This window comes from Mustelus asterias, chromosome 5 (assembly GCF_964213995.1).
Source record: "Mustelus asterias chromosome 5, sMusAst1.hap1.1, whole genome shotgun sequence".
In the NCBI taxonomy this organism is placed as follows: Eukaryota; Metazoa; Chordata; class Chondrichthyes; order Carcharhiniformes; family Triakidae; genus Mustelus; species Mustelus asterias.
The window spans coordinates 11,603,160-11,617,816 of record NC_135805.1 but is presented as its reverse complement, the minus strand read 5'-3'; the positions used below and the strand labels follow the sequence as shown (position 1 = coordinate 11,617,816).

At 46.8% G+C, this 14,657-nt stretch overlaps 1 protein-coding gene across 1 annotated transcript in view; it reads left to right on the top strand.

The window, feature by feature from the left end:
- Positions 1–6: 6 nt before the first annotated feature.
- yipf3 (Yip1 domain family, member 3) overlaps positions 7–14,657 on the top strand; it is a 37,797-nt gene continuing 23,146 nt past the window's right edge. Inside the window, exons 1-3 of the mRNA XM_078212168.1 lie at positions 7–141; positions 3,747–3,853; positions 4,631–4,676. Coding sequence (XP_078068294.1) covers positions 7–141; positions 3,747–3,853; positions 4,631–4,676 — 288 coding nt within the window. The remainder of the gene's footprint in view (positions 142–3,746; positions 3,854–4,630; positions 4,677–14,657) is intronic.

Here is a 14,657-nt window from a genome sequence, read left to right as displayed (position 1 = left end):
GAGGATATGGGAGAGATGCATCAACAACTGAAAGAGGAAGATGATGGTGCTGAGGAACCTGTGGTTACAGAGGAAGATGATGCGGCGTTCCTCGGTGTGAAGGGGTTAAAAGGGCAGCTGGGCCGAGATGTAGCAGATCAGGTATGGATGAAGGTTTTGTCTCGTGTAACACAGAAAACAGAAGCAGAGTTAGGCCATTTGAGCCTGCTCCATTATTCATTTTGATCATGGCTGACCATCGAAATAAATATCCTCATTTCCCCTGCTCCCCCTATGTCCCTTGATCCCTTTAGCCCCAAGAGCTATATCTTATTCCTTCTTGAAACCACACAATCTTTTAGCGTCAACTACTTTCTGTAGTTGTCAATTCCCCAGATTCACCACTCTCTGGTGAAGAAATTTCTCCTCACCTCAGTCCTAAAAGGTTTCCCCCTTATCCTCAAACTATGACCCCTGGTTCTGGACTCTCCCACCATCGGGAACATTCTCTCTGAATCTACCCTGTCTGATGCTGTCAGAATTTGATAAGTTTCTATGCAATCCGCTCTCACTCTTCTAAACTCCTGTGAATATAATCCTAACCGACATAGTCTCTCCTCAGATGAGAGACCTGCCTTCCCAGGAATCAGCCTGGTAAACCCTCACTGCACTCCCTTTATAGCAATGCCTACCACCCTGTAGCAAGGACACCCTACCTCAGATAAGGATATCAAAATGGCACAATACTCCAGGTGTGGCCTCACCAACGCCCTATACAGTTGCAGTAAAACGTCCCTATGCCTGTACTCAAATCCTCTCGCTATGAAGGCCAACATACCATTTGCCTTCTTTACTGCCTGCTGTACCTGTGTGCTTACTTTCAGTGACTGATACACGAGGGCTCCAAGGTCTCGTTGAGCATTCACCTCTCACAATTTACACCCTTTAAATAATAATCTGCTGCAGAAGTGGATAACCTCACATTTATCCACATTATACTGCATCTGCCATTGTTGGGTCTGGTATTTTCATTCAGGGTGAAGACACCTTGTGATTAATTCTCTTTGAGCCACTTCTAATTTACAGGACTGAGGAGAAGATCCATGGCCATTGGTACCAGTTATTAGGAGATCTATCTGTGAGTAGTAGAAAAACCATAGAAAAAGTGAGAGGGCATGGGATCCAAGGGGCTGCTGCCCGGTGGATCCAGAACTGGCTTGCCCAAAGGAGGCAGAGAGTGGGTATAGATGGGTCTTTTTCTAAATGGAGGTCGGTCACCAGTGGTGTGCCCCAGGGATCTGTTCTGGGACCCTTGCTGTTTGTCATTTTCATAAATGACCTGGATGAGGAAGAGGAGGGATGGGTTGGTAAGTTTGCCAACGACACGAAGGTTGGTGGGGTTGTGGATAGTCTGGAGGGATGTCAGAAGTTACAGAGGGACATAGATAGGATGCAAGACTGGGCGGACAAGTGGCAGATGGACTTCAACCCGGATAAATGCGTCGTGGTCCATTTTGGTAGGTCAAATGGGATGAAGGAGTACAATATAAAGGGAAAGACTCTTAGTACGGTAGAGGATCAGAAGGACCTTGGGATCCTGGTCCATAGGACTCTAAAATCGGCCCCGCAGGTGGAGGAGGTGGTTAAGAAGGCATATGGTGTGCTGGCCTTTATCAATCGAGGGATTGAGTTTAGGAGTCCGGGGATAATGATGCAGCTATATAAGACCCTTGTCAGACCCCACTTGGAGTACTGTGCTCAGTTCTGGTCGCCTCACTATAGGAAGGATTTGGAAAAGATTGAAAGGGTGCAGAGGAGATTTACAAGGATGTTGCCTGGATTGAGTGGCATGTCTTATGAGGATAGGCTGAGGGAGCTCGGTCTTTTCTCCTTGGAGAGACGAAGGATGAGAGGAGACCTAATAGAGGTGTATAAGATGTTGAGAGGCATAGATCGGGTGGACTCTCAGAGGCTTTTTCCCAGGGTGGAAATGTCTGCTACGAGAGGACACAGGTTTAAGGTGCTGGGGGGTAGGTACAGGGGAGATGTTAGGGGTAAGTTTTTCACACAGAGGGTGGTGGGCGAGTGGAATGGGCTACCGTCAGTGGCGGTGGAGGCAAACTCAATAGGGTCTTTTAAGAGACTCCTGGATGAGTATATGGAGCTTAATAGGATGGAGGGTTATAGGTAGGTCTAGAAGGTAGGGATATGTTCGGCACAACCTGTGGGGCCGAAGGGCCTGTTTGTGCTGTAGTTTTTCTATGTTCTAGTAGTCCTCAGATTTCAAAGTGGCCTTCACATAACTCCTGGCACCAAGCACTGAACTTGAGTCTTGTGGTTGGCACTGAGAACTTAACACATCTGTGCTAATCTAATGGGGGAGGCGGTGGTGTAGTAGTATTGTCACTGGACTTGTAATCCAGAGACCCAGGGTAATGCTCGGGGGACTTGCATTTGAATCCCACCACAGCAGATGGTGAAATTAGAATTAAATAAAAATCTAGAATTAAAAGTTTAATGATGACCATGAAACCATTGTCAATTGTGATAACAACCCAAATGGTTCACTTATGTCTTTTAGGGAAGGAAATCTGCTGTCCTTACCAGGTTTCTGGCCTACATGTGACTCCAAATCCATAGTAATGTGGTTGACTCTTGACACCCCCTGAGGTGGTCTAGCACTCAGTTCAAGGACAATTAAGGATGGGAATAAATCAATTGATCCAGGGACACCTCAGCCTCTTAAAATGCATCCCCATGAACATGGGACATCATTGGGGAAGTGATGGCCTAGTGGTATTACCGCTAGACTATTAATTCAGAAACTCAGCTAATGTCCTGGGGACCCAGGTTCGAATCCCGCCATGGCAGATGGTGGAATTTTGAATTCAATTTTTTTTAAAATCTGAAACTAAGAATCTTTTTGAGTGGCACAGTGGTTAGCACTGCTGCCTCACAGCGCCAGAGACCCGGGTTCGATTCCCAGCTTGGTCACTGTCTGTGTGGAGTTTGCACATTCTCCCTATGTCTGTGTGGGTTTCCTCCGGATGCTCCAGTTTCCTCCCACAGTCCAAAGATGTGCGGGTAGATTGATTGGCCATGTTAAATTGCCCCTTAGTGTTAGGGGGATTCGCAGTGTAAATGCATGAGGCTATGGGGATAGGGTCTAGTGGGATTGTGGTTGGTGCAGACTCAAAGGGTCGAATGGCCTCCTTCTGCACTGTAGGGATTCTACTGATGACCATGAAACTATTGTCGATTATTGGAAAAACTCATCTGCTTCACTAATATCCTTTTGGGAAGGAAATCTGCCGTCTTTACTTGGTCTGGCCTACATGTGACTCCAGAGCCACAGCAATGTGGTTTGACTCTCAACTGCTCTTGGGCAACTAGGGATGGACAATAAGTGCTGGCCCAGCCAGCGACACCCATGTCCTTTGAATGAATTTTTAAAAATCCCATTCCTCAGCCACTGTCTGAGCATGGACACACCATTCAGATCCACAGCAATGTGGTTAACTCTTAAATACACTCAGGGATGGGCAATAAATGCTGGTCCAGCCAGCGACCGTATCTCATGTTCAAATATAAAAAACTTGGTGGTGCATTCACCTCTCACTATGTTTATTACCAGATGTCAACCTTTGCTGGGGCACTGCTTTTCACAGTTGTTGTCTGACCTGTTTTAATCCCCAACATATGTTAATTTATGACACAGGCATCCATTAAAGGATCTGCCACTGTTACATTTGGTTTATCTCTTGCAGGTGTGGCAGGCAGGCAAGAGGCAGGCATCAAAAGCTTTCAATCTGTACGGTAATATTGATATTCTCAGACCTTACTTTGATGTTGAGCCTATCCAAGTCAGGAACAGGTAGGTGTGTTGTGCTATTTGAAATTGTTTTCTAGCTCTTCTGTAAAATATGCGGATCAATGAAAAAATGAAATAGAACATGGAAATTATAAATGAGAGGCAAGATATTCACCCCAACCTATCTGTTAGTTTTTACCTTCCAGATAATCTATAGTCTTAATTCTATATGCCTGTTTTCTGTTGGCATATCTCGACCCCACTTTTATGACAACCACCTAGTTATCTATTCTTAAATGGGCTCCATTTCAGTAACTACCTCTGATGTATTCCACATCCTCAAAACCCTCTGTCTATATGGAAACAAACTCCTCAGTCCTAAATCTCCTGAATTTAAACTTATATCTCTGTTCCATCCATGTAAAATCTCACTTCAGATAAAGATTTGTCCAAATCCCATTTTACCATCGTAGTTAGAAATGTAGGAACAATAGTACATTATAACTGAAATAGACTACTGCAGTTTGTTTGAAGTTCTGCATTAATTGGAGCTTAATTAATGAGTTGAAAAGCTTTTTTTCCCTTACCATATTTTTTATATTCTGTATTTTGTTTTTTTTCCCTAGCCCAGGACTTTTAGTCCTTGGCAATGTTCAGACTTTGGACTCTTGTCTTCAGGAACTGAAATCAGGGCCTCTAATTTGGACACTGCAAGTCCTGCTACAAATAGTCTTGTCAAGTATTGACACTTAATACATTAGAAATCAGACATTCACCAATGGCCTTTCCTAGTTCCAGACCTGAATGTATTTGTGTTTAATATTTTTTCCCCTGTTCCAGGTTGATGGAGTCTCTAATTCCAGTCCGAATGATCAATTTCCCTCAGGTGTGTTTGCTTTAGCTTCTGTTTATATTCTACTTCTAGTTACCCACCTTTACCAAGTTGAGAATGGCACCCTAACAAACATTTTATCTAATTTTTTAGAACATGTATAATTAAAAGTGGATTTGTTAGAGAAGTATATTGCATGGTCAGGATGCAGTCAGATTAATCTAAAAGACAATTGCAATATCGTGTGGGGAGGGGCAGAAGTATTGGAGATCTGGAACTGTCTCCTTGTTATTTCTAAATAATTCTTAAATGTTGTGAGGGTTCCCACCTCTATCACCCTTTCAGGGAATGAATTCCAGATTCCCACCACCCTCTGGATGAAAAGTTTTTTCTCTCATCTCCTATGAACCTCCCCCCATTTAACTTAAATCTATGTCCCCTGATGTTGGACTGGGGTAGAACAATACAGCACAGGAACAGGCCCTTCGGCCCTCCAAGCCCGTGCCGCTCCCTGGTCCAAACTAGACCATTCTTTTGTATCCCTCCATTCCCACTCCGTTCATGTGGCTATCTAGATAAGTCTTAAACGTTCCCAGTATGTCCGCCTCCACCACCTTGCCTGGCAGCGCATTCCAGGCCCCCACCACCCTCTGTGTAAAATATGTCCTTCTGATATCTGTGTTAAACCTCCCCCCTTTCACCTTGAACCTATGACCCCTTGTGAACGTCACCACCGACCTGGGGAAAAGCTTCCCACCGTTCACCCTATCTATGCCTTTCATAATTTTATACACCTCTATTAAGTCTCCCCTCATCCTCCGTCTTTCCAGGGAGAACAACCCCAGTTTACCCAATCTCTCCTCATAACTAAGCCCCTCCATACCAGGCAACATCCTGGTAAACCTCCTCTGTACTCTCTCCAAAGACTCCACGTCCTTCTGGTAGTTTGGCGACCAGAACTGGACGCAGTATTCCAAATGCGGCTGAACCAACGTTCTATACATCTGCAACATCAGACCCCAACTTTTATACTCTATGCCCCGTCCTATAAAGGCAAGCATGCCATATGCCGTCTTCACCACCTTCTCCACCTGTGACGTCACCTTCAAGGATCTGTGGACTTGCACACCCAGGTCCCTCTGCGTATCTACACCCTTCACCCTTTATGGTTCTGCCATTTATCATATAGCTCCTCCCTACATTATTTCTACCAAAATGCATCACTTCGCATTTATCAGGATTGAACTCCACCTGGGTAGGCTCACCTGATGAAGGGACAACGCTCTGAAAGCTCGTGCTACCAAATAAGCAAGTTGGACTTTAACCTGGTGTTGTGAGACTCGGGGAAATGTACTGAAGAGAGGTGGCAGTTTTTCAAGGAATGTCTGTCTAGAGTTCTACAGGACAACGTTCCGAGCAGACAGGGAGGTGTTGGTCGGTTAAAGGAACCGTGGTGCACGAAAGCTGTGCGGGACCTAGTCGAGAAGAAAAGGAAAGCGTACAAAAGGCTCAGAGAGCTTGGCGAAGACAGGGATTTAGAAGAATATACGGCTTGTAGGAAGGGACTAAAGAAGGAAATTAGGAGAGCCAGAAGGGGTCACGCGAAGGCCCTGGCAGGTAGGATTAAGGAGAACCCTAAGGCGTTCTATAAATATGTGAAGATTAAAAGGATGAGACGTGAAGGAATAGGGCCTATAAAAGGTGATGGTGGGAAAGTGTACGGAACCAGTAGAAATGGCAGAGGTGCTTTTGCCTCGGTTTTCACAGAGGAGAAGGACCTGGGTGGATGTACTGCGGGCGTGCGGTGGACTGAAAGGACTGAGTATGTGGACTTTAAGAAAGGTTGTGCTGGAATCTTTGAATGGCATCAAGATAGATAAGTCGCCGGGTCTGGATGGGATGTACCCCAGGTTACTGTGGGAGGCGAGGGAAGAGATTGCAGAGCCTCTGGCGATGATCTTTGCGTCGTCGATGGAGACGGGAGAGGTGCCTGAGGATTGGAGGATTGCGGATGTGGTTCCTATTTTCAAGAAGGGGAATAGGGATAGCCCAGGTAATTACCGACCGGTGAGTCTAACCTCAGTGGTTGGTAAACTGATGGAGTAGATCTTGAGGGACAGGATATATGAGCATTTAGAGAGATTTAGTATGCTCAAGAATATTCAGCATGGCTTTGTCAAGGGCAGATCGTGCCTTACGAGCCTGGTGGAGTTCTTCGAAAATGTGACTAAACACATTGACGAAGGGAAGGCGGTAGATGTGGTTTATATGGATTTTAGCAAGGCGTTCGATAAGGTCCCCCATGCAAGGCTTCTAGAAAAAGTGAGAGGGCATGGGATCCAAGGGGCTGCTGCCCGGTGGATCCAGAACTGGCTTGCCCAAAGGAGGCAGAGAGTGGGTATAGATGGGTCTTTTTCTAAATGGAGGTCGGTCACCAGTGGTGTGCCCCAGGGATCTGTTCTGGGACCCTTGCTGTTTGTCGTTTTCATAAATGACCTGGATGAGGAAGCGGAGGGATGGGTTGATAAGTTTGCCAACGACACGAAGGTTGGTGAGGTTGTGGATAGTCTGGAGGGATGTCAGAAGTTACAGAGGGACATAGATAGGATGCAAGACTGGGTGGACAAGTGGCAGATGGACTTCAACCCAGATAAATGCGTCGTTGTCCATTTTGGTAGGTCAAATGGGATGAAGGAGTACAATATAAAGGGAAAGACTCTTAGTACTGTAGAGGATCAGAAGGACCTTGGGGTCCGGGTCCATAGGACTCTAAAATCGGCCCCGCAGGTGGAGGAGGTGGTTAAGAAGGCATATGGTGTGCTGGCCTTTATCAATCGAGGGATTGAGTTTAGGAGTCCGGGGATAATGATGCAGCTATATAAGACCCTTGTCAGACCCCACTTGGAGTACTGTGCTCAGTTCTGGTCGCCTCACTATAGGAAGGATGTGGAAAAGATTGAAAGGGTGCAGAGGAGATTTACAAGGATGTTGCCTGGATTGAGTGGCATGCCTTATGAGGATAGCCTGAGGGAGCTCGGTCTTTTCTCCTTGGAGAGACGTAGGATGAGAGGAGACCTAATAGAGGTGTATAAGATGTTGAGAGGCATAGATCGGGTGGACTCTCAGAGGCTTTTTCCCAGGGTGGAAATGTCTGCTACGAGAGGACACAGGTTTAAGGTGCTGAGGGGTAGGTACAGGGGAGGTGTTTGGGGTAAGTTTTTCACACACAGGCGAGTGGAATCGGCTGCCGTCAGTGGTGGTGGAGGCAAACTCAATAGGGTCTTTTAAGAGACTCCTGGATGAGTACATGGGACTTAATAGGATGGAGGGTTATAGGTAGGTCTAGAAGGTAGGGATGTGTTCGGCACAACTTGTGGGCCGAAGGGCCTGTTTGTGCTGTAGTGTTTCTATGTTTACTTACTGGTTATTGACCCCTCTTTTAAGGGGAAACATTTCTTCCTATCCGCTCTATCAATGCCCCTCAATTTTATACACTTTGATCAGGAATCAGATCCCCCCTTCAACCTTCTTTTCTCCAAGAAAAACAATCCCATCTTATCCAGTCTCTCTTAATAGCTGAAATGCTCCAGTCCAGGCAGCATCCTGGTGAATCTCCCCTTCACCCTTTCGACTGCAATCACGTCCTTCTTATAGTGTGGTGACCAAAACTGCTCATAGCACTCTAGCTGTGGCCAAACAAGTGTTTTATACAGCTCTATCGTAAACTTCCTGCACTTATCTTCAATGCCTTGGTTAATAAAGGCTAGTATCCCATATGCCTTCTTAACCACCCTATCCACTTGTCCTGCTGTCTTCACACCAAGATCCCTCTGATCCTCTGTTTTTCCTTTATTATTTCCTCCTTCACCTTTTTGCCACCCAGTTGTTCCCTTGGTTTCTCTCTAAGTTACTGCCGCCAGTTCTTCACCTTCCTTCTTGTCGACTGGGTCACCTTGAGGCGGCACAGTGGCACAATGGTTTGCATAGTGCCAGGGACCTGGGTTCGATTCCCAGCTTGGGTCACTGTCTGTGCAGAGTCTGCATGTGTCTGCGTGGGTTTCCTCCGGGTGCTCTGGTTTCCTCCCACAGTCTGAAAGACGTGCTGGTTAGGTGCATTGGCCATGCTAAATTCTCCCTCTGTGTACCCGAAAAGGCACCGGCGTATGGCGACTAGGGGATTTTCACAGTAACTTCAGTGTTAATGTAAGCCTACTTGTGACACTAAATAAACTTTAAACTCTTGGCACTGGCTTTTCGCCAGCTTTCTGGAGCCGTCTGCCCAGTCTCCGGACGCCGGTGGCTTTGGTGCTTTTTCTCTGCCCACCGCCGCAAGCTCCCTTCCTCTGACCTCCTCCCAGTTTCTTCTTCTTCACCCAGGCGGGTTCGTCTTCATCTTGTCTCTGGGCTTTGGAATTGGGGTGGCAGCAGGGCAGCTGTGGCCTCCAGCAGTTGCCGATTGATCCTGAAGGAGCCTGAGGCCCCGGTGCTGGATGTCTGCAGCAGTAAGCTGCACCACCTGGTTCACCGATGAGTTGACCTGTGGTAGCCGACGGCCGACAGCGCCTTCTTGACACAGGCCAGCGAGAGGCTGCGGCATTCCCAGGAAGAGGCCACCGCCTCCACAATGTGGCCCGGCACAGTGGGCGCTCCCGCTACCTGCCGCATCATGGGACGTGGCAAACCCCTTTGCCTCTTCCTGACTCAGGAGCAGCCTTTGAGCAGATTGCCTGAAGCCAATTGCGGCGACAGCAGCGCCTTCAGCACATTCCCTTTGCTGCCCTCCTGGACGGTCCCCCCCACTCCTCCCTCCTGCGCTCCTTACCGCAAGGACCGAAACTGTTTTCCTAGGGTCTGACCATTCATTGTATATTCCCTTGCCTTGTTAGTTCTCCCAAAATTCATTACCTTACACTTTTCAGGGTTAAATTCCATTTGCCACAGTTCTGCCCATCTGACCTGCCCATCTGACCAACCCATCTATATCGTCCTGCAATCTAAAGCTTTGTTCCTCACTATATACCATCACCAATTTTTGTAACATTTGCGAATTTACTTATTGTACCTCCTACATTCACATCCGGATCATTCATGTACACTATAAACAACAAGGAACATAGGAATTAGGAGCAGAAGTAGGCAAATTCAGCCCTTTAAGCCTGCTCCGCCATTCAATCAGATCATGGCTGATCTCTCCTTGGTCTCAAATTCACCTCCCCACCTGTTCTCCATATCCCTCCTTTCCCTTTATTAGAAATATATCTATCTCCTTCTTGAAATCATTCAACCATTCAGACTCCACCATGCTATGGGGCAGCGAGTTCCACAAATTCACCACCCTCTGCGAGAAGTAGTTCCTCCTCATATCAGTTTTAAATCAACCACTTCTCAATATATACCTGCGACCTGTTGGTTGAGATTGCCCCATAAGAGGAATCTTTTGGTCTACATTTATCAATCCCTTTTTAAATTTTATCTATCTCGATCAGATCCCCTCGCATCCTTCTAAACTCCGGCGAGTATAAGCCCAAACTGTTTAATCTCTCCTCATACGTCAATCCCTTCATCCCCGGAATCAATCTGATGAACCTTCTCTAAACTGCCACCAATGCCACCACATCCTTCCTCAAATAAGGAGACCAAAACTGTACACAATACTCCAGATGTGGTCTCACCAACACCCTATACAATTGCAACAACAGTTCTCTTCTTTTATACCCGAGTCCCTTTGCAATAAATGCCAACATCCCATTTGCCTTTTTATTACATGCTGCACCTGTATACCGACTTTCTGTGCTTCATGAACATCAACACCCAGATCCCTCTGCCTGGACGCATTTTGAACCTGCTTTCCATTTAGATCATTTGTCTTTCTATTTTTTCTGCCAAAATGAATAACCTCACACTTATCCACATTAAACTCATTTGCCAAATTTTGGCCCACTCTCCTAGCCTATTTATATCTGTCTAAAATTTTTATATCCTCTTCACTGCCTGCTTTCCCACCTATTTTAGTATCATTCGCAAATTTTGCTACGTTACACTCTATCCCTGCTTGCAGATCATTTATATAGATTGTAAACAGATGAAGTCCGAGGACTGACTCCTGTGGCACCCAGCTAGTTACATTTTTTTCTGTTAGTCAGCCAATGCTCAATCCAATCCAGTACTCTATCCCCAATCCCCTACGATCTCACCTTCTGGCTCAGTCTTTAACGCGGCACCTTGTCAAATGCCTTCTGGAAGTCCAGATATACCACATCCACAGGTTCCCCACTATCCACCTTGCTGGTTATGTCCTCAAAGAATTCAAGCAAGTTTGTCACGCATGACTTTCCCTTCATAAAAACATGCTGACAATGATGGACTGAGCTCTGTCTTTCCAAATGCTCAGTCATCTCCTCAATGATTGATTCCAGCAACTTCCCCACCACAAGAAGTCAAGCAACTGGCCTATAGTTTCCTACTTTTTGCCTCTCTCCCTTTTTGAATAGGGGCGTCACATTAGCGTGTTTCCAATCCAACGGGACCTTACCAGAATCCAAGGAATTTTGAACTAGCACAACCAATGCATCCACTATCTCTGCAGCCACCTCCTTTAGAACCTTTGGGTGCAAACCATCAGGCCCTGGAGATTTATCTGCCCTTAATCCCGTTAGTTTATTCAATACCTTCTCCCAAGTGATGGTTACTGCACCAAGTTCCTCAGTTTTTGGAAAATCTTAATTATTCTCAGCCATGACTTGCCCATGGCTTGCCCAAAGGAGGCAGAGACTGGGTATAGATGGGTCTTTTTCTAAATGGAGGTCGGTCACCAGTGGTGTGCCCCAGGGATCTGTTCTGGGACCCTTGCTGTTTGTCACTTTCATAAATGACCTGGATGAGGAAGTGGAGGGATGGGTTGATAAGTTTGCCGACGACACAAAGGTTGGTGGGGTTGTGGATAGTCTGGAGGGATGTCAGAAGTTACAGAGGGACATAGACAGGATGCAAGACTGGGCGGAGAAGTGGCAGACGGACTTCAACCCAGATAAATGCGTAGTGGTGGTCCATTTTGGCAGGTCAAATGGGATGAAGGAGTACAATATAAAGGGAAAGACTCTGAGTCTTGGGGTCCGGGTCCATAGGACTCTAAAATCGGCCCCGCAGGTGGAGGAGGTGGTTAAGAAGGCGTATGGTGTGCTGGCCTTTATCAATCGAGGGATTGAGTTTAGGAGTCCGGGGATAATGATGCAGCTATATAAGACCCTCGTCAGACCCCACTTGGAGTACTGTGCTCAGTTCTGGTCGCCTCATTACAGGAAGGATGTGGAAAAGATTGAAAGGGTGCAGAGGAGATTTACAAGGATGTTGCCTGGATTGAGTGGCATGCCTTATGAGGATAGGCTGAGGGAGCTCGGTCTTTTCTCCTTGGAGAGATGTAGGATGAGAGGAGACCTAATAGAGGTATATAAGATGTTGAGAGGCATAGATCGGGTGGACTCTCAGAGGCTTTTTCCCAGGGTGGAAATGGCTGCTACGAGAGGACACAGGTTTAACGTGCTGGGGGGTAGGTACAGGGGAAATGTTAGGGGGACGTTTTTCACACAGAGGGTGGTGGGCGAGTGGAATCGGCTGCCGTCAGTGGTGGTGGAGGCAAACTCAATAGGGTCTTTTAAGAGACTCCTGGATGAGTACATGGGACTTAATAGGATGGAGGGTTATAGGTAGGCCTAAAAGGTAGGGATATGTTCGGCACAACTTGTGGGGCCGAAGGGCCTGTTTTGTGCTGTAGTTTTTTTATGTTTCTATGAAGACAGTTGTAGAATATTGGTTTAGTGCTTCTGCCATCTCAGTATTCCCCATGAATACCTCACCAGTATTGTCCTCTAAAGGGCCAACATTTACTTTAGCTGTTCTCTTCCTCTTTATATACTTGTAGAAGCTTTCGGTATCTGTGTTTACGTTTTCTGCTAGTTTCCTTTCGTAGTTCATCTAAGCTCTTTTGATTCTATTTTTAGTAATCTTTTGCTGAACTTTAAAATTCTCCCAATCCTCCAGTTTGCTACTAGCTTTTGCAGTTTGGTATGCCCTAGTTTTTGCCTTTATGTCCTCTTTGACTTCCTTGTCTAGCCATCGAATGTTTATCTTCCTTTTGGAATTCCTTGTCCTCTCAGGAATATACTTTACTTGAGAGGTATTCAATATCTCCCTGAATATCCGCCATTGTTCCTCAACTGTCCTAGAATCTACGGCACGGAGACAGGCCCATTGGCCTAAACTGGTCCATGCCACCAAAATTCCCATCTAAGCTAACCCCATTTGCCTGCATTTGGCCCCTATCCCTCTAAACCTTTCCAATCCATGTCTCTGTCCAAATGCCTTTTAAATGTTCATAGAAATCATAGAAACCCTACAGTGCAGAAGGAGGCCATTCGGCCCATCGAGTCTGCACCGACCACAATCCCACCCAGGCCCTACCCCCACATATTTTACCCACTAATCCCTCTAACCTACGCATCCCAGGGCTCTAAGGGGCAATTTTTTTAACCTAGCCAATCAACCTAACCCGCACATCTTTGGACTGTTGTCGATGTCCCTGCCTCAACCACTTCCTCCGGCAGCTCATTCCACACACATACCACCCTCTGCGTTTAAAAAAAAAAAGTTGCTCCTCGGGTTCCCATTAATTCGTTTCCCTCTTAACTTAAACCTATGCAGTCTAGTTCTCGATTCCCCAACCCTGGGAAAAAGACTGAGTGCATTCACCCTATCCATGCCTTTCGTGATCTTATACACCTCTGTAAGATCACCCCTCAGTCTCCTATGCTCCAAAGAACAAAGTCCTAGCCTGTCCAATCTTTCCCTATAACTCAGTCCCCTTGAGTCCTGGCAACATCCTTGTAAATCTCTTCTGCACTGTCTCCAGTTTAATAACATCTTTCCTATAGTGAGGCCAAAACTGAACACAGTCATAGAAACCCTACAGTGCAGAAGGAGGCCATTCGGCCCATCGAGTCTGCACCGACCACAATCCCACCCAGGCCCTACCCCCACATATTTTACCCGCTAATCCCTCTAACCTACACATCCCAGGACTCTAAGGGGCAATTTTGTAACCTGGCCAATCAACCTAACCCGCACATCTTTGGACTGTGGGAGGAAACCGGAGCACCCGGAGGAAACCCACGCAGACACGAGGAGAATGTGCAAACTCCACACAGACAGTGACCCGAGCCGGGAATTGAACCCGGGACCCTGGAGCTGTGAAGCAGCAGTGCTAACCACTGTGCTACCGTGCCGCCCTTCATGTGCGGCCTCACCAACGTCCTGTACAACTGCAACATAACTTCCCAACTTCTATACTCAATGCCCTGACTGATGAAGGCCAGCATGCCAAAAGCCTTCTTCACTGCCCTATCTACCTGTGACTCCACCTTTAGAGAACCGTGCACCTGAACTCCAAGGTCCCTCTGTTCCATGAGACTCCTTAAGGCCCTACCATTCACTGTGAAAGTCCTATCTTGAGTTGACTTTCCAAAATGCAACACCTCACACTTATTTGTATTGAACTCCATTTGCCATTTCTTGGCCCATTTACCCAGCTGATCAAGATCCTGCTGTAATTTTTGATGACCTTCCTCACTGTTTACAATGCCACCTATTTTAGCAAACTTACTGATCGTACCTTGTACATTCTCATCCAAATCGTTCATACAGATAGCAAACAGCAATGGGTCCAGCACTGACCCCTGAGACACAGCAATGGGTCCAGCACTGACCCCTGAGACACAGCAATAGGTCCAGCACTGACCCCTGAGACACAGCAATGGGTCCAGCACTGACCCCTGAGACACAGCAATAGGTCCAGCACTGACCCCTGAGACACAGCAATGGGTCCAGCACTGACCCCTGAGACACAGCAATAGGTCCAGCACTGACCCCTGAGACACAGCAATGGGTCCAGCACTGACCCCTGAGACACAGCAATGGGTCCAGCACTGACCCCTGAGACACAGCAATGAGTCCAGCACTGACCCCTGAGACACACCACGAGTC